The sequence below is a fragment of the Solanum stenotomum genome, chromosome 3 (genome assembly GCF_019186545.1).
Source record: "Solanum stenotomum isolate F172 chromosome 3, ASM1918654v1, whole genome shotgun sequence".
In the NCBI taxonomy this organism is placed as follows: Eukaryota; Viridiplantae; Streptophyta; class Magnoliopsida; order Solanales; family Solanaceae; genus Solanum; species Solanum stenotomum.
In genome coordinates this window covers 64,957,027-64,976,730 of record NC_064284.1, presented here as the reverse complement: position 1 = coordinate 64,976,730, position 19,704 = coordinate 64,957,027, and the positions used below count along the sequence as shown (strand labels likewise).

At 33.4% G+C, this 19,704-nt stretch overlaps 1 protein-coding gene across 1 annotated transcript in view; it reads left to right on the top strand.

The window, feature by feature from the left end:
- Window positions 1-1,507: 1,507 nt before the first annotated feature.
- LOC125859188 (putative receptor-like protein kinase At3g47110) overlaps window positions 1,508-19,704 on the top strand; it is a 21,303-nt gene continuing 3,106 nt past the window's right edge. Inside the window, exons 1-3 of the mRNA XM_049538894.1 lie at window positions 1,508-2,666; window positions 2,746-2,961; window positions 3,034-4,431. Coding sequence (XP_049394851.1) covers window positions 1,622-2,666; window positions 2,746-2,961; window positions 3,034-4,431 — 2,659 coding nt within the window. The 5' untranslated portion in view covers window positions 1,508-1,621. The remainder of the gene's footprint in view (window positions 2,667-2,745; window positions 2,962-3,033; window positions 4,432-19,704) is intronic.

Below are 19,704 nucleotides of genomic sequence, written 5' to 3'. Positions count from 1 at the left end.
GCAATTAATATATGTATAAGTTATTAGAAATTTTGTATATTATCTTATCCCAAATGGACTATCAATGCAATTATAGAAAATATAATAACAAAAAGATGATGACACTTGAGAAAAAGGTAATTAAGAAATGATGCATAAATCAGAGGTCAAGAATATGATAAAGAATAATAATGAGATATTACCATATTAGGAAATTTGATAGGTCCTTTTCCACTATATGTCCTAGTTGAGAGATATTCTTAAGTCCCATCTTTCCATGATGTGAAATTAATCCTTATCCCACTTTGTTTTTCAACGCTCCAAACATATATAAATCATGAATTCTTTAAAGCGAGTTAGTAAGGCTGGTGTATAGCAATCGTTGTAAAAGTACCTCTACGCGCCTTAACCACTACTTTAACTAGTCCTTTTAAGCAATTATGAATTTCATAGAACTTTGTCAATTCCAACACAACTTATCCTTTTAGAACTAATGTAGCAAACTACGCGAGCCGGAACAGTTAGACGTAACTCACAATTTGCTTCATTGTTTTAGGGGGATCAGTCACAGATATATAATTTTCCATGTAACTTTCCAGTGATCTTGGCCACTAAAGTATGCCACCTTTTTTCTTCACAACTAGTTTGGATATCCAAGATATATAAAAGGAAAGTTGATGTTGAAGCCAATATAAAGCAATTCGGTGCACTAAGCTCCCGCTATGTGTGAGATTCAGGAAAGGACCGAACTGCAAGGGTCCTTAGTCCTTACCCTACATTTCTACAAAAGGCTATTTCCACACCTTCTGGTCACATGTCACCAAGTCCAACTTTACCAGTTACGTCAATGGATTGATTTAATTCCTCAATTTGTATCGGCATATGTGTTTGGAGCCACCAAATAGCAAGATTTATTCATGTTCACTAGTTGACCAGAGATGTCTTCATAATTGTTGAGGGTGTTTAGCATAAGAGTCAGAGAGTTGCTAGTACCTGAGAAAAAAAAGAAATGTATCATCCGTATAGTAGTATAAGTTAGTAAATGTGGCACTACTTTTCATCACACAATTTTAGAGAATAGCTCAAGAGGAGAGGATTTCCCCAAGTCTATTAAATTGATCGTCAATCTATTCCCTAACCAATGTGAGACTTCAACTCACTCTAACAGTAAACAACAATTTCCAGGGAAATTTGCCTCAAGAAATGACACCTTGCGTCGGCTCAAGTTTCTTGATTTAAGTTTGAACAACTTCATAGTTGAGGTTCCTTCTTGGTTTGGATTCTTTCACTAACTTGAAGTAACTAATTAGAGTATATCTTGAAGAAATTGTACACTATATCTTGAGCATCCATACATTATGATTATAGAAGTTAGTGGTGACTCCTTTCCAAGTCAAACACTAGTAATATTTTTTTTTCTTGGTCTGCCACTTCAACTTTTTGCCAACCTTTCATACATATTGTAGGAGTAGTAAGTTGATAAATGCAGCACTACTTTGACTACAGAATTCTAGAGAATTATGAAAGCAAGATTTGGTTGATTTGGTGGTATTGGTATTGAATAGAAAAATCTCCTAAAAAGAGATCTTGTTGCTATTTAAAGTCTCAAAACCACAGGTTACTAGTACTAATATTTGCACTAATGGAGAAAGCCTTTACTATTTTTCTCTTAACAATACTCTTGTTGCTTCACTATGTTATGACCGAAACCAACATTACTACTGATCAGTTAGCTCTTCTTTCTTTAAAATCTCAAATCATTTCGGATCCCTTTCACTTCTTGAATGAAAGCTGGTCTCCCGCTATTTCTGTTTGTCGTTGGGTAGGAGTCACTTGTGGTTCTCATCACCATCGAGTGAAGTCCTTGAATCTTTCCAACATGGCTCTTACAGGCAGGATTCCCTGTGATTTTGGAAACCTCACATTTCTTGGTTCTCTTGACTTGGGAAGCAACAATTTCCAGGGATATTTGCCTCAAGAAATGGCATATTTGCATCGGCTTAAGTTTCTTGATTTAAGTTTCAACAACTTTAGATGGGAAATTCCTTCTTGGTTTGGGTTTTTACACCAACTTCAAGATCTAAATCTTGGAAATAATAGTTTCATTGGTTCCATCCCTTCTTCATTCTCTAATATTTCCACACTTGAGACTTTGAATCTGAATTTCAATTCCATAGAGGGTGAAATCCCAGAAGTGATTGGAAGTCTTATAAACCTGAGAGTTTTAAGCTTGTATGGAAATAATCTCATAGGTTCTATTCCTCCATCACTCTCGAATGCCTCAAGGCTGGAGGCTTTAGATTTATCTCGTAATTTACTTCAAGGGAACATTCCAGAAGGGATTGGCAATCTACACAAGATGAAATTGTTGTCCATACAACATAATAAACTTGCGGGTTCTATACCGTTCACAATTTTCAATATTTCTAGAATCGAATTCATTGCATTTACAGACAATAGCTTATCAGGAAATCTTCCCAATGGTTTATGCAACGGTCTCCCAATACTCAAAGGGCTTTATCTATCCACAAACAAAATTCGTGGTCATATGCCTACAAGCCTGTCAAATTGTTCACAACTTCAAATATTGAATTTATCAGGCAATGAGTTTGACGGACGAATACATAGTGAAATTGGAAGATTGAGTAATTTGCAGATATTGTATCTTGGATCTAACCATTTCACAGGTACGATCCTAGCTACAGAATTATTAGTTGTTTTATGGATTCTTTTATGAACACTTGTAATATTGAACTTGAAGTGCAGGAATAATTCCACAAGAGTTAGGAAATCTTGCTAATTTGGCGGATTTAGGCATGGAGGATAACCAGATTAGCGGCTCTATCCCGATCAACATATTCAATATCTCCTCACTGCAACGTTTTGGACTATGGCGGAACAATCTCAAGGGATCCTTACCACGAGAGATTGGCAACTTAACCAAGATACAGATTCTAGATCTTAGAGAAAATACATTTATTGGTACGTATTCGAAGTGATAGGAAAATTATAAACATGTACTAGCTTGAACTAACTCATTCTTAATTTCTTTAGGTGAAATACCCAAAGAGATAAGCAATATGATGGAGTTGGAGGTACTTAGTCTCGGGTTAAATAGTTTCAGTGGTTCACTTCAAATAGAGATGTTCAACAGTACTTCACGCTTGAGGATAATTTCTCTTACAAACAATAATCTATCAGGAACTCTACCATCAAACATAGATTCTGTCTTACCCAACATTGAAGAGCTTTATTTGGGTGTCTTAACAAATCTTGTTGGGACTATTCCTCATTCTATTTCCAATTGTTCAAAACTTACTAATCTAGAGCTTTCAAATAATAAACTCACTGGCTTGATTCCCGATTCTCTTGGATATTTGGCTAATCTACAGTTCCTAAACTTGGCAGCAAACAATTTAACAAGTGACTCATCGTTTAGCTTCCTCACTTCCTTAACCAATTGTAGAAATTTAACAATTCTTTTTCTATCTTTGAACCCTCTAAACGGCATGCTTCCAGTATCTGCAGGGAACCTTTCCACTTCTCTTACAATGTTTTACACCAGTTCTTGCAATATTAAAGGGCGAATTCCAAATGAAGTTGGGAACTTAAGCAACTTATTAGAGCTTGATCTTTCTGGAAACAACCTAGTTGGATCAATTCCCACATCAATTGGCAACTTGAGAAACCTTCAGCGCTTCAACTTGAGTTACAACAAACTTACAGGATTTATTGGAGATAACATTTGTAAATTGCAGCATTTGGGTGCTGTTTACTTGGGACAAAATCAACTTTCAGGATCTCTTCCTAATTGTTTAGGGAATATTACTTCCCTTAGATTGATACATCTTGGTTCCAATAAATTGATTTCCAATATACCACCAAGTTTAGGGAATCTTAAGGATTTAATGGAGCTTGACTTATCGTCAAACAAAATGGTTGGTTCTTTACCACCAGAAATTGGAAATCTAAAAGTTGTGACACATATGGATCTGTCGATGAATCAATTCTCAAATGGAATTCCTAGGGAAATTGGAGGATTGCAAAATCTGGTGCATCTTTCTTTGAGACACAACAAATTGCAAGGATCTATACCTGACTCAGTGAGCAACATGGTAGGTTTGGAATTCCTAGACATATCTCATAATAATATATCAGGAACCATTCCTATGTCTATGGAGAAACTTCAAAACCTGAAGTATTTCAATGTTTCTGTCAACAAGCTGTACGGTGAAATACCCTCGGGGGGTCCTTTCAAGAACCTTTCGAGTCAATTTTTCATCAACAATGAAGCATTGTGTGGTTCGTCAAGGTTTAGTGTCCCACCATGCACCACATCATCAAAGCATAGATCAAATAGGAAAAAAATGCTTGTTCTATTTCTTGTGCTGGGAATTGCACTTGTATTAGTTCCTATCACCTTTCTGTTCCTATGGATAAGGTATAGAAGAGGTAAAAGAGCTCCTCAACAAACTGATTCATTGTCTATGGCAACAACAGAAAGAATTTCTTACTATGAACTGCTCCAAGCAACTGATTCGCTTAGCGAGAGTAATCTGATTGGTTCCGGAGGTTTTGGCTCTGTTTACAAAGGTGTTCTCAGAAGTGGGACTGCCATTGCAGTTAAAGTGTTCAATCTGCAACTGGAAGCGGCATTCAAGAGTTTTGATACAGAATGTGAAGTTTTGCGCAGCCTTCGCCATAGGAATCTCGTGAAAGTCATCACTAGTTGTTCCAACCTGGATTTTAAGGCTTTAGTGCTCGAGTACATGCCTAATGGAAGTCTTGACAAGTATTTGTATTCGCACAACTACTTCCTAGATATCAGCCAGAGACTAAGCATTATGATAGATGTGGCATGTGCGTTGGAATATCTCCATCATGGATGCTTCTCGCCCGTGATTCACTGTGATCTAAAGCCTAGTAACGTCTTGTTGGATGAGGATATGGTTGCCCACCTAAGTGACTTTGGTATTTCAAAACTGCTCGATGAAGATGAGAGTGATTTATGCACAAAAACCTTAGCAACATTTGGTTACATTGCACCGGGTACGTCTCTTTGTTTTTGCTAATTTGAACATTGATTTTCCTCTTATTCTTTTCGTTCCAATCAAGAAAGTATATTGCATCTTTTAATTAATTGTTTGACTGTAGAGTATGGAATGGATGGACTGGTGTCAATAAAATGTGATGTCTATAGTTACGGGATCATGTTGCTGGAAACATTTACTAGGAGAAAGCCTAGTGATTTTGAGGAAGATCTTAACTTGAAGCAATGGGTGAGTTATTCACTCCCAGAGGCAGTAATGGACGTTATGGATGCCAACTTGGTTACACCAATGGATAATCGCTTACAGAAGGAGTTAGATATCGTGGCATCAATCATGAAAGTAGCATTAGATTGTTGTGCTGAATCTCCGACAAGAAGGACAAACATGAAAGATGTTGTAGGGATGCTACAGAAGATCAAGATTCAACTTCTTGCATGCTGAGCATTTTCTCAGAATCTCTTGTTACAAATCAATCACTTTTTCTGTTTTGTTTTAGCTCTTGATTTGTGCATGATTCTATTTTCAGAAATGCTAGTTGGTTGCAATAAATGACACTGTTTCCTCTTATAAACTAAAACCAAATTGATCCTCTTGAAAATCTTGAAGCAGAATGATGTTTTTGTAAATTGTTAGAGGAATAAACTATTTGAATACAAATAGGCAAGTAATATACTAAATGTTTTACATGGGAAACACTAAGACATCAAGACAACAAACAAAACGAGCAATGACAAAAAATGCATTCATGCAAGATATGAAGAAGGGTCTCATCCAAGGTTGTAAATTGTAATGCAGGCAAATAGTCGACACAAACATCAATGACTGAATCCACTACTCAAAATCGTGCATTGTTGAACACCTAAGACTTAGTATAAAACACAAAACAATTTGCAGAAATTCATTGAGGCAAAACGTCAACATGTTGCGGGCAACAAATCATGCTGTAAGCTGCACATTCATGTACTAATTGCTTTGCTTGAAAATAATGGATAGATACCTGAGACCTGAGTGAGTGCTTGAAACAATGAAGGGAAAATCATTTGCTAAAATTCAACAAACAACCACTTTTCAGCTCCTGCCGTTGAAAAATAATGATTCGAAGTGTTCCTCTTGAATTTTTTGTTCCCTCTTAATAATTTTTTTTTAAAAAAATGACCTTATACTTCATGAGCAACAGTTTATACTATTTCACTAACTAGACTTTGGTTATGCGATTTCATCTTGTGATTTGAAGTCATTTGATAAAATCTGATTTTGGACATGCAATTCCATCTCATGAAAAGTTTGATTTGGGAATTTGATATTATCATTTCGCATTTTCAAATACAAAAATTGGTACTATTTTAGAGAAAAGGATCAAAATCGTCCTTTATGTTTGAGTTAAGAATCAAAGTAGTCTTTCTCTTTTAACATGGAGCACTTATAGTCCTCCATGTTTCATGAATTGGTATATTTTTACTCCATAATATTCTTTCAAACATTTGTCTATTTTTTAACCCAACCTTTCTTTTGCACGTGAGAGAGTCCCCCCCCCCCAAAAAAAAAAACTCAGTTTTTTTGTCCCTCTGAACTTCCTATCAAATCAGACTTCTATTTTCTCTTCCCTTTCTTCTTCAATCAAACCCTATAGTCAAAATTTCATTCTAACTTCCATTGAAAGCTTAGTCGATTACTGGAAGCAACTATGTTGTTATGGCGCAACAAAGAAGAGTGATAGAAGAAAAGTACAGAAAAAAGGAGAGTGACAATCTAAAATGAAAAGACTTGTTACCATCGACAAGATTCGTAAACAAATATCCTACGATGACAAGTCTAGTTAAGTCAACTAAGGTTGATTACAATTATGAAAGAACATATAACTAGAGTTGATCACAGTGTATGTGGGATGAGCTTTTGTAGAACAATACTCTCCTTTGCTCACTTGTTTTTATAAAAACTAAAAAAAACTATATGTATATTTATAGTGATTCTCGGAGGGAATTTCCGTAAGTTGCTCAAAATTTACTTCAAATAGTGATTTTTGTTTGTATAATAGGTAAATCAAAGTTATGAAATTAGGGATGAATACTATGGAAAATAAAGGAAAAAACTTGTTTCCACCAAGTGAATACAGAGTTATCGAAGAAGACGGTTAAATTTGATTTGCAATGGTGAAATCAAAATTATCATGTATATACTTTCTCATGTGCAAAAGAAAAGCTCTATTAAAAAATAGACATATGCTTGAAAGAATATCAAAAGTGTACCAATTCTTGAAATATGGAGTGTAGAGAATAGCAGAAGAAAAGTATAATCGGGAAACTTTCTTCTAGCCCAAGATCGTTAAGTAAGATTGGAAGATTCAACTAAAGAAGAGGAAGCTAGAAAGGAGAAAGAGTATTTTGGATAAAATATCTTTGTTATAGAAGAAGACTAATTGATTTGAGTTGTTCTTGGTTACATACAAATGCCTAATGCCAACCCTATTTATACTTGTATAGGGATGCTTCTAGAAATTATTCTAGATACTTCTACAAGAAAAATCTAGATATCCTTATTTTCTAACCATGTAACAAGAACCTAGATATTTCTATACTTTATTATAAATATCTAATTATCTAGAACCTCCAGATTTTTCTTAAGTATGAATATCAAAGATATTTACTCAACAAAATTCTAGAAAGTTCTACTTATAAATGTCTAAGATATTTTTTGTACCTCCAAAAAATCATCTTTATTTTTCACATGGAGGACTATTAATGCTCCATATTAAAAGACAAGGACTAATTTGATTTTGAACTCAAACATAAAGGACGATTTTGATCCTTTCTCTACTATTTTATATCAAGCAACCATTTATTTCTTATGTAGACAAAATTTATAATTGATATTATTACTTTTACCAATATGTAAACAATTTATATCGTATAGTACTATTATTCCCACCAACCAAATTTGTAGTTTATACTAGTTTCTGGATACATACGTTATACATATATCCACTCAGCAAGACTAGTGAATAATTTAACATGATATATATGTAGATTGAAGCTGATAGCACCAAATATATATTGTCAGTCTAGCAAACCTTGTGAACAATTAAATGACATAGTCAAGATAATGACATAGGCAGGATTAGCTAATCTAGCTTACTCTTATGGAGACTAGACTTGAGACAAGTTCACAATTTGATCATCAAACTACTGGTATTGAGTCCTTGAAAGCATCGATTGTTATTAGAATGGCAACATAAATCACATGTGTATTGGTGTGGTTGATGGGAGATGACAAGTATCTATATGAAATTAGTGGAGATGCTCGAAAGCTCGCTCGAATACCATTATAATAATATATAAATGTACTCTTTAACTTAGCTTTAACAAACATATATATCCTCCAACATTGGGTGTGTACAAATAAACATTTAAAACTTGTGTAATGTTAAAAAAAGTACATACACAAATCTTGCGTGGCGTTCTATGTAGCAATTTACATCATATGTGACATCCTATGTGTATTATGCCACATAGGACACATGTGTCTACTTGTTTAGTGTTATACTAGTTTAAGTGTATACTTGTGCACATCCAAAGTTGAAGGGCGTAGACGCTAGCTGAGACCAAGTTAAAGAACACATTTATGTATTATGCCTAAAAAAATGGTGTGATCATTACGTGTTCAGATAAAAGTGTTAACTTATAATAAAGATGTATGCATTTGGTAAAAATTGTATTGGTAAGTTGTTCTTTTATTAAAATAACTAAACTAAAATAAACTTAATTTGTTTTTTTAAAAAAAGTGTAAATCTAAATGTAACCTTGTAAAGAAAAAGAGGAACACTATATATCTTAGTGAAGAGGAAGGTAAGTTACGAGATTTATATTGGAAAAAGTATTTTTGAGAATTTTTTTAAAAAAAATGAAGGACAAAATAATAAGTGACCGGGTCAAATCAAGAGTGTTCATAACCTAAAAATTAGTAAGTTCCGAATAATCAACTTATGACTTTTCATTGGTCTTAGTCATTTATAAGTACTTTGAATGTTTACTATATACGTACGTAAGCTAAAAATATTGTTTATAAGTTAGTTTAACGAGCCTATAAGCTTAGTCAAATACCTTCCAAATATCTCATTTAATTTTGTACTTTTTATCTCCCAAGTGAAAAGTGATAATGATCAAGAACACACCAAGTGTACTTTTTTGGTAACATTCATACATAAACTATCAAGTGTTTGGGTTTTCTATCTGAACNCCATTTGGTGAGTTGCCGAGTGGCCATTTGACCACCTAAAGTTCCAGTGTGCCAAGCCCTGAAGGAGAAAATCAAGTCGGCGAGAGAAAGGAGCAGTCGACAGATCGCCGAGTGGTTCCGTGATGCAGTGTTGGATCGCTCAAAGTAACAAACCTGGAAGATGTTGAAGGCCAAAACAGAAAGGCAATGAAATGGGCCAAATGGTGGATCGCCGAGTTAATCGGTGAGCCCAACTTACTACGCCGAATGGCTTTTCGCAACATATTTTCGGCGATTCTAAATACATCTTTGAATATTTAGTTTATTATCAGATTGTTATTGAATATTGAGTTCTAAGTTTTAGAGAGAGAATTCTGAGTATTGAGACAATTTTTTCCTTAGCTTTGAAGAATTGAAGTTTTTCACTTTTGAGAAATTGGAAGTGGGTCTTTGAGATTCTTCAATTTGGACCTTTGTAAAGACGAAATTAATCGTACCCAGTTGATGGAAACACAATTTGGTAACGATTTTTATGATGTCTAGCTAAAACCCCAATTCTTGGGGTGTGATTATGGGCTGATTTTGTTTATGGGTTGGCATGTGATAAGTAATCCCTTAAAAGGTGTAATAGATAATTACAAATTGATTCTCTTTCATTAATATTATTTATCTCACCTATTAATTATATAACATTATATAGGGATAAGACATAAGTACCCCCAAACTATGACCGAAATTTCAGTGACACACCTAAACTTCACTAAGACCCTATTACCCCTCTGAACTCATTTTTTTCCATATTTTTGTGCACCTTTTGTGCTGATGTAGCACCTTCAACCATCCAAGTTGGTTGTGCTTGTACACACTCGCCCGCCACGTGTGTAAATATTTTTTTTAATTAAATTTTTTTTTTTTTTTTAAAAAAAATATTCTTATTTTCTTTATCTTGTATTTAAATTAAGTTAATACACATTTTTTTTACCTTGTATCGAACCTTTTTTTTTACCTACATTCATTGTTTTTTATCTTTTATTTTTCTACTAATTTTATTTTCTTTTTCTTTCGTTTTGATTTGATTTCAAATTTAATTCCAAATGTCTTGTATTTAAAATTGAACGGATATCAAAATAAGTGAAGAAAATCAAATAAAACATAAAAATATTAAAATGTTAAAATTAAAGGACACTATTAAATTATTTTTTTAAAAGACACATAATTTTTTTAAAATAATTAAAAGTGAAAAGAAAATAAATTAATTAAAAAAAAAGTTTATAGTGAAAAGAAATAAAAATAAATATTTTACGAAGAAAGAAATAAAAATAATTAGATATGTATAAGTTTTAATATCAATAAATATGTGTATTAACTAATTATAAAATTACCAATAAAAAAATGACATGTCTCCAGTTTGTGCATTCATCATTTGCCTTTCAAGAGAGTGTGCACACTCTTTATGCCATGTCAGAGTTTATAGTGTATTTATTCCATTTTAGATTAGTTTAGGGGGTAATAGGACCCTACTTAAGTTTAGGTGTGTCTCTCGGGATTTCGATCATAGTCTAGGGGGTACTTGTGTCTTATCCCCATTATATAATATATACTAGTTAATAATATATAATTAATTAATAAAATATAATTAATTAATTTATAAATTAAAATTAATCTGTTAATATTTGTAATTAAAATGTTATAAGTAGTAATATAAAAAAAGTAGATCTAAAAATTACAATATTAACCCTTAAATAGACGTGTGGGGTGATTTTTCTTTTATGTATTATGCCTAAAAAACAATGTGATTACGTGTTCAGATAAAAGTGGTTGAAACTTATAATAAAAATTTACGTATTTGCTAAATATTATGTTGGTAAGTTGTTCTTTTATTAAAATAACCTTAATTTGTTTTTTTTTTTAAAAAGTAATTTCTAAATGTGACCTTGTAAAGAAAAAGAGGACCACTGTATATCTTAGTGAAGAGGGAGTTACGAGATTTATATTGGAAAAAATATTTTGAGAATTTTAAAATAATGGACAAAATAGTAAGAGACTGGGTCAAATCAAAATTGTTCATAACCTAAAAATTAATAAGTTAGGAATAATCCACTTATGACTTTTGATTGGTTTTAGTCGTTTATAAGTACTTTGAATATTTACTAAATACTTACGTAATTAAACTAAAAAATATTGTTTATAAGTTAGTTTAACAAGCCTATAAGCTTAGTCAAATACCTTCCAAATATCTCATTTAATTTTGTACTTTTTATCTCCCAAGTGAGAAGTGATAATGATCAAGAATACACCAAGTGTATTTTTTTTGGTAACATTCATACATAAACTATCAAATGTTTGGGTTTTCTATCTGAACTATCACCAACTATCATTAACTCTTCTTTAAAGGGAAAAGACTCAACTATGCCATTGAACTTTGAGAAAAGACTCATGATCTAATCCATCCGTTTAAAAATTGGTTCATCTATGTCATTTTTATTTGAGAAAATGGTCATCCGTGTCATTGTTTTACACGTGGTCAATTATGATTCGGACATGTCATTAATTAAATAATTTAGTTTAAAGAGAAAAGACTCAAATATGTCACTGAACTTCGAGAAAAGGCTCATCAATGTCATATGTTAACAGTTTGGCTCATCTATTTCACTTCAGTTGATAAATAATGGCATGGATGAGTCTTTTCTCAAACGAAAATGACATAAATGAGTCTTATCCTAAAATTAAAAGACGTATTTAAGCTTTTTTCCTTTTTTTAAAATCTCAAATTATTTCGGACCTTTTCACTTGTGGATATAGCTAGGTAGCTAGTGGACATACCTTTAGTAGAAGCAGAGGCGGAGCTAGGTGGGGATTTATGGGTTCGGACGAATCCACTAGCTTTTTTGTAGACCCTATATTTGTTTTAGAAAATTAAATAAATATATACATTTAACATGTGAACCCAAATAAAATTGATTTAGAACCCCGAAACTCCTAACCTTGGCTCCGCCTCTGAGTAGAAGGCAACTTGGAAAGTCTTTGGGCTGATTAGTGGAATAACTTTGCCACCACATTTACAGTTGCAAGGAATTGGTATATATTTGGTCTTAACCAACTTTCTCAAGTCTTTGGGCCCACATAACCTAGAAAATTCCCTGAAATGATAACAGCCAATACAAATTAATGTTGTGTATTATTTTATTTTAAAAGGAAAAACGGACAAATATACCCCTCATTAAAAATGTGGTGTATATATGTTCTCATAATCTAGCAAAGGGTGCATATATATACCCTCACAGTCTAACAAATATTTTTTCGACGTATAGTATAAGTTGATAAATGTAGCACTATACATTTAACCACACAATTATAAAGAGAAAATAAAACAAGAGACTTGGTTGACTTGCACAAGTCTTTGGCTGATTAGAGGAATTTTTGCATTTCTAATTGATTTTGTGGTATAGTATTGATATGACAGAATGAATAAATAAAAGTAATTTTTAAAAAAAATCATGTTGATCTCATTGCTATTTAAAGACTCAAAACCATATGTTACTTGCCATACCATTTTCCTATTAATATTTGTACTTATGGAGAAAGCCTTCACATTTTGTCTCTTAACAGTACTCTTGTTTCTTCAGTATGTTATGGCCCAAACCAACATTACCACTGATCAATTAGCTCTTCTCTCTTTAAAATCCCAAATCATTTCAGACCCCTTTCATTACTTGGATGGAAGTTGGTCTCCTGCTACTTATGTTTGTCGTTGGGTCGGAGTCACTTGTGGTTCTCGTCACCAGCGAGTGAAGTCCTTGAATCTTTCCAACATGACTCTTACAGGCAGAATTCCACAAGATTTTGGAAATCTCATATTTCTTCGTTCACTTGACTTGGGAAGTAACAATTTCATAGGAAATTTGCCTCAAGAAATGACACGCTTGCGTCGGCTTAAGTTTCAACAAATTCAGTGGGGAGGTTCCTTCTTGGTTTGGGTTCTTATTCCAACTTCAGTTTCTAAATATTAGGAATAACAGTTTCACTGGTTCCATTCCTCCGTCACTCTCGAATGCCTCAAGGTTAGAGACTTTAGAAATATCTGCCAATTTACTTCAAGGAAACATCCCGGAAGAGATAGGCAATCTTCAAAACCTGAATATGTTGTCCATAGAACATAATCAGCTTACGGGTTCTATACCATTAACAATTTTCAATATTTCTAGAATCGAAGTCATTGCATTTACAAATAATAGCTTATCAGGAGATCTTCCCAATGGTTTATGCAAGCATCTCACAATACTCAGGAGGCTTGATCTATCAAAAAACAAGCTTCATGGTCATATGCCTAAAAGCTTGTCAAATTGTTCACAACTTCAAATATTGTCTCTATCGGAAAATGATTTTGATGGACCAATACATACTGAAATTGGAAGATTGAGTAACTTGCAGACATTACATATCGCATCAAACCATTTCACAGGTATGTTTTTTTCTTATGAATGCTAGTACAATTGTTTCTTACCTCAGATCTTTCTTTATTATACATTAAATGCAGGGGTAATTCCACAAGAAATCGGAAAACTTGTTAATTTGGTGAAATTAGATGTGGAGAGAAACCAGATTACCGGCTCTATCCCAATCTCCATATTAAATATATCCTCGTTGCAACTTGTTTCACTATGGAGGAACAATCTCAGTGGATCCCTACCACGGGAGATTGGCAACTTAACCAAGATGCAAATTCTAGATCTTAACGAAAATAGGTTTACTGGTACGTATTCAAAGTTATAGCAAAAGTACAACTTATATTGTATAGAGCTTGTAGAGAATAGTAGAAGTGAAGTATAAACGGAGAACCCTTCTGCTAGCCCAAGATCGTTAACTAAGATCGGAGGATTCAACTAAAGAAGAGGAAACTAGAAGAGAGAAAGAGTATTTTGGATAAAAGAACTTTGTTATTTAAGTTGTTCTTAAGGTCACCTCTATTTACACTTGTTCTTAAGAACTTTGTATATTTATGTTTTTTACCACTACTAAGAATCTAGACTACATCTAACCTCTTCTACAAATATCTCCCTCAAATATCTAAAACTCTAGACTATCTAGTTTTTTCCTAACTAGAAATATCTAATTCTCTAGAATATCTACACTTCTCTTATATACAACAAATACTAGAGATATCCTTATAAAACTATAGAAAGTTGTACTAAATATCTAAGATGTTTTTTGTACCTTCAAATAATCAACTTTATTTTTCACAGAGCTAACTAGTTAAACTCACTAGTATTCAATCTTTCAAAATGTATTTCCAGGTGAAATACCCAAGATAAACAATCTTGTTGAACTGGAGGAATTTGATGTTGGGTTGAATAGTTTTAGTGGTTCACTTGCAATGGAGACTTTCAACAAATCACGGTTGAGAATACTTTCACTTGCATACAATAATATATCAGGGATCCTACCATCAAACATAGGTTCTATCTTACCAAACGTTGAAGAGCTTTATCTGAATAGCTTAACCAATCTTGTTGGGACTATTCCTCATTCTATCTCCAATTGTTCCAAACTTACTCTCCTAGAGCTTTCAGATAACAAACTCACGGGCTTGATTCCCAATTCTCTTGGATATTTGACTCGGCTAAAAGCCCTAGTCTTGGAGATAAACAATTTAACCAGCGATTCATTTTTAAGCTTCCTGACTTCCTTAACCAATTGTAGAAATTTAACATATCTTCTTCTATCTCTGAACCCTCTAAACGGCATGCTTCCAGTATCAGCAGGGAACCTTTCCACATCTCTTACATTGTTTTACGCACATAATTGCAAGATCAAAGGTCGAATTCCAAATGAAGTCGGGAACTTAAGCAGCTTATTAGATCTTGATCTTTCTGGAAACAACTTGGTTGGATCCATTCCCAGAACAATTGGCAACTTGCAAAACATTCAGCGCTTCAAAATGAGTGACAACAAACTTATAGGATTTATTGAAGATAATATTTGTAAATTGCAGCATTTGGGATATATTTACTTGGGTCAAAACCAACTTTCAGGATCTCTTCCTAATTGTTTAGGGAACATCACTTCTCTTAGACAGATACATATGGGTTCTAATAAATTGAGTTCCAATATACCAACTAGCTTAGGGAATCTTAAAGACTTAGTGGTTCTTGACTTATCGTCAAACAACATGGTTGGTTCTTTACCTACAGAAATTGGAAATCTAAAGGCTGTGACACGAATGGATCTGTCGATGAATCAATTCTCAAATAGAATTCCTAGACAAATTGGGGGATTACAAAATTTGGCGCACCTTTCTTTGAGACACAACAAGTTGCAAGGATCTATACCTGACTCAATGAGCAACATGGTAGGTTTGGAATTCCTAGACATTTCTCATAATAATATATCGGGAACTATTCCCATATCTTTGGAGAAACTACAATACCTCAAGTATTTCAATGTTTCTGACAACAAGTTGCACGGTGAAATACCTTCGGGGGGTCCTTTCAAGAACCTCTGAAGTCAATTTTTCATCAACAATGAAGCATTGTGTGGTTTGTCAAGGTTTAGTGTCCCACCATGCCCCACTTCATCAACACATAGATCAAATAGGAAAAAATTGCTAGTTCTATTTCTTTTGCTAGGAATAGCACTTGTATTTGTTCCTATCGCCTTTGTGTTCGTATGGATAAGGTATAGAAGAGGTAAAAGAACTCCTCAACGAGCTGATTCATTGCCTATCGCAACAACAGAAAGAATTTCATACTATGAACTGCTCCAAGCAACTGATTTGCTTAGCGAGACTAATCTGATTGGTTCTGGAAGTTTTGGCTCTGTTTACAAAGGCGTTCTCAGGAGTGGGACTGCCATTGCTGTTAAAGTGTTCAATCTGCAACTGGAAGAGGCATTCAAGAGTTTCGATATAGAATGTGAAGTTTTGCGTAGCCTTCGCCATAGAAATCTCGTGAAAGTCATCACTAGTTGTTCCAACCTTGATTTTAAGGCTTTAGTGCTCGAGTATATGCCTAATGGAAGTCTTGACAAGTATTTGTATTCGCACAACTACTTCCTAGACATCAGGCAGAGACTAAGCATTATGATAGATGTTGCATGTGCTTTGGAATATCTTCATCATGGATGCTCCTCTCCGGTGATTCACTGTGACCTGAAGCCTAGTAACGTCTTGCTGGATGAGGATATGGTTGCCCACCTAAGTGACTTTGGTATTTCAAAACTGCTTGGTGAAGATGAGAGTGATTTATACACTAAAACGTTAGCAACATTTGGTTATATTGCACCGGGTACGTCTCTTTGTTTTTGCTAATTTGAACATTGATTTTTCGTTTTTTTTTTTCAATCAAGAAAGTATATTTCATATTTAAATTAATTCTCTGACTGTAGAGTATGGACTGGATGGACTGGTGTCAATAAAATGTGATGTCTATAGTTACGGGATCATGTTGCTGGAAACGTTTACTAGGAGAAAGCCTACTGAGTTTGAGGGAGATCTTAGCTTGAAGCAATGGGTGAGTTATTCACTCCCCGAGGCAGTAATGGACGTTGTGGATGCCAACTTGGTTACACCAACTGATCATAATCGCTTACAGAAGGAGTTAGATATCGTGGCATCAATCATGAAAGTAGCATTAGATTGTTGTGTTGAATCTCCGACAAGAAGGACAAACATGAAAGATGTTGTAGGGATGCTACAGAAGATCAAGATTCAACTTCTTGCATGCTGAGCATGTTCTCTGAATCTCTTGTTTCGAATCGATCACTTTTTTTGTTTTGTTTTAGCACCTGATTTGTGCATGATTCTTTTTACAGAAATGCTAGTTCGTTGCAATAAATGTCACTGTTTCCTCTTAAAAACTACAACCAGATTGATCCTCTTGAAAATCTTGAAGCAGAATGATATTTTTGTAAATTGTTGGAATAAACTATATGAATACAAATAGGCAAGTAATATAATAAATGTTTTACATGGGAAACACTAAGACATCAAGATAACAAACAAAAAGAGCAATGACAAAAAATGCATTCATGCAAGCTATATATGAAGAACAGAAGAAGGATCTCATCCAAGGTTGTAATTTGTAATGCAGGCAAACTACACAAACATCAATGAATGAATCCACGACTCAAAATCGTACATTGTTGAACACCTAAGACTTAGTAGAAAACACAAAACAATTTGCAGAAATTCATTGAGGCAAAACGTCGAACGTGTTGCGGGCAACAAATCGTGCAGTAAGCTACGCATTCATGTACTGATTGCTTTATCAGTGTCTTTAAAATAATGGATATATTTCGTATCTGAGACATTAAAGGGAAAATCATTCGCTAAAATTCAACAAATAACCACATTTCAGCTCCTGCAGTTGAAAAATAATGATTCAAAGTGTTCGTCTTGAATTTTTTATTAGCCTTTTAATAATATTTTTTTAAAAAAATGACCTTAACTTTGAAAAAAATTGCTTGAAAATTAGAATAACAACTTATACCTCATGAGCAACAATTTATTCTATTTCACTAGGTAGCTTTGGTTATGCGATTTCGTCTTGTGATTTGAGTCATTTGATAAAATATGACTATATTTATTTGTAAATTTTTGGAATTAGTTTATATTTTTTCTATTTTTTATTAATCAATTACTCATTTTTGGAATTTTCCGAAAAAAATAAAAAATTAAACAAAATTGTTGAAAACGGGTCGAATAGGTTATTTAAAAGATGGGCGATTTATGGGTCGGATATGTGTTTTAAAAGTGGGTCGGTTAGTTTAGGGCCATAAGCGACCCCTTTCCCTTTTAATATAAATGATACGTGCTAATGTAAAAATGACATGACAATTTAATCTTCCTATGTCTTAGATATTATGTTCTCTTGAGTTTGAATTTGTAATATTTTTCCTTCAAATTATACATGACTCGTCACAAACATGTTTATAATGTTATTATTGGTTTGTCTGTTTTTCTTAATTTATTTTCTGTTTATTAAAAATTAAATTTCAAAACTAAAAGATATTAATTAGTTTTACTGTTCGAGTAGAGTGTTGAATTTTTCATGAATACTGAAACATCATATCATCAAAAGTTAACACAAATAGTGCTATATTTTATATAAATACAATAAAATATACTCATATGTAGACCCGTGGACTTATCACAAGTAATTGCATTCTCAAGGCAATTTTATCGTATTGTCGTTAAACTTCGATGTATAGGTGCTTTATAGAAAAATAAGTCATTTGTTTGGTACATATTTTAGGATCTTTTTGTTGTAGTATGCAGAATATGTAATTGAAATTTATACTTCTGATAAATTTGTCTCACGCCTTTGTTATTTCATTAAAGGCATTATATACATTTATTATTATTTTTCAATCAGGAATTTAGAGACTATATTCTCTTAATTAGTTTCACATATTCTGGTTTGATAGCAAATGTACCATTCTATTTTATGATTTTTTTTAATGAATAAAAAATAAATAGTAAAATTAATATTGTTAATTTCAATGTTTTCTATCTTATAACTCACTTTTAAATAAATAAAAATATTATAATAATATTAAGGGACAAACGTGTAACATACGTTATCAGAAACTAGTAATAATAATAATGAGATATAACTATATTAGGAAAACAAATTTAGCAGAGGTCCTTTTCCACTGTAGGTCCTACTTTTCATCACACAATTCTAGAGAATATGAAAGCAAAACTATTTACAAAGAATTAAGCACACAATAAATAAAGCAAGACGTGGTTGATTTGCCATGTCTTAGTTGGCTGATTAGAGGAATTTTTTGCCTCCATATTTGACAATTCTGATTGAGATGTGAAATACTTGATTGAATGGAAAAATCTCCTAAAAAGAGATCTTATTGCTATTCAAAGTCTGTAAACCACAGGTTACTAGTACTAATATTTGCACTAATGGAGAAAGCCGTCACTATTTTATTCTTAACAATACTCTTGTTGCCTCACTATGTTATGACCCAAACCAACATTAACACTGATCAATTAGCTCTTCTCTCTTTTAAATCACAAATTAGTTCCGACCCCTTTCACTTCTTGAATGAAAGTTGGTCTCCTGCTATTTCTGTTTGCCGTTGGGTTGGAGTCATTTGTGGTTCTCGTCACCAGCGAGTGAAGTCGTTGAAGCTTTCCAACTTGGCTCTTACAGGCAGAATTCCCCGTGATTTTGGAAACCTCACATTTCTTGTTTCTCTCGACTTGGGAAACAACCATTTCCATGGAAATTTGCCTCAAGAAATGGCACATTTGCGTCGGCTTAAGTTTCTTGATTTAAGTTTAAACAGCTTCAGAGGGGAAATTCCTTCTTGGTTTGGGTTTTTACACCAACTTCAAGTTGTAAACCTTAGGAGTAACAGTTTTACTGGTTCCATTCCTCCGTCACTCTCGAATGCCTCAAGGTTGGAGATTTTAGAAATATCTACCAATTTACTTGAAGGAAACATC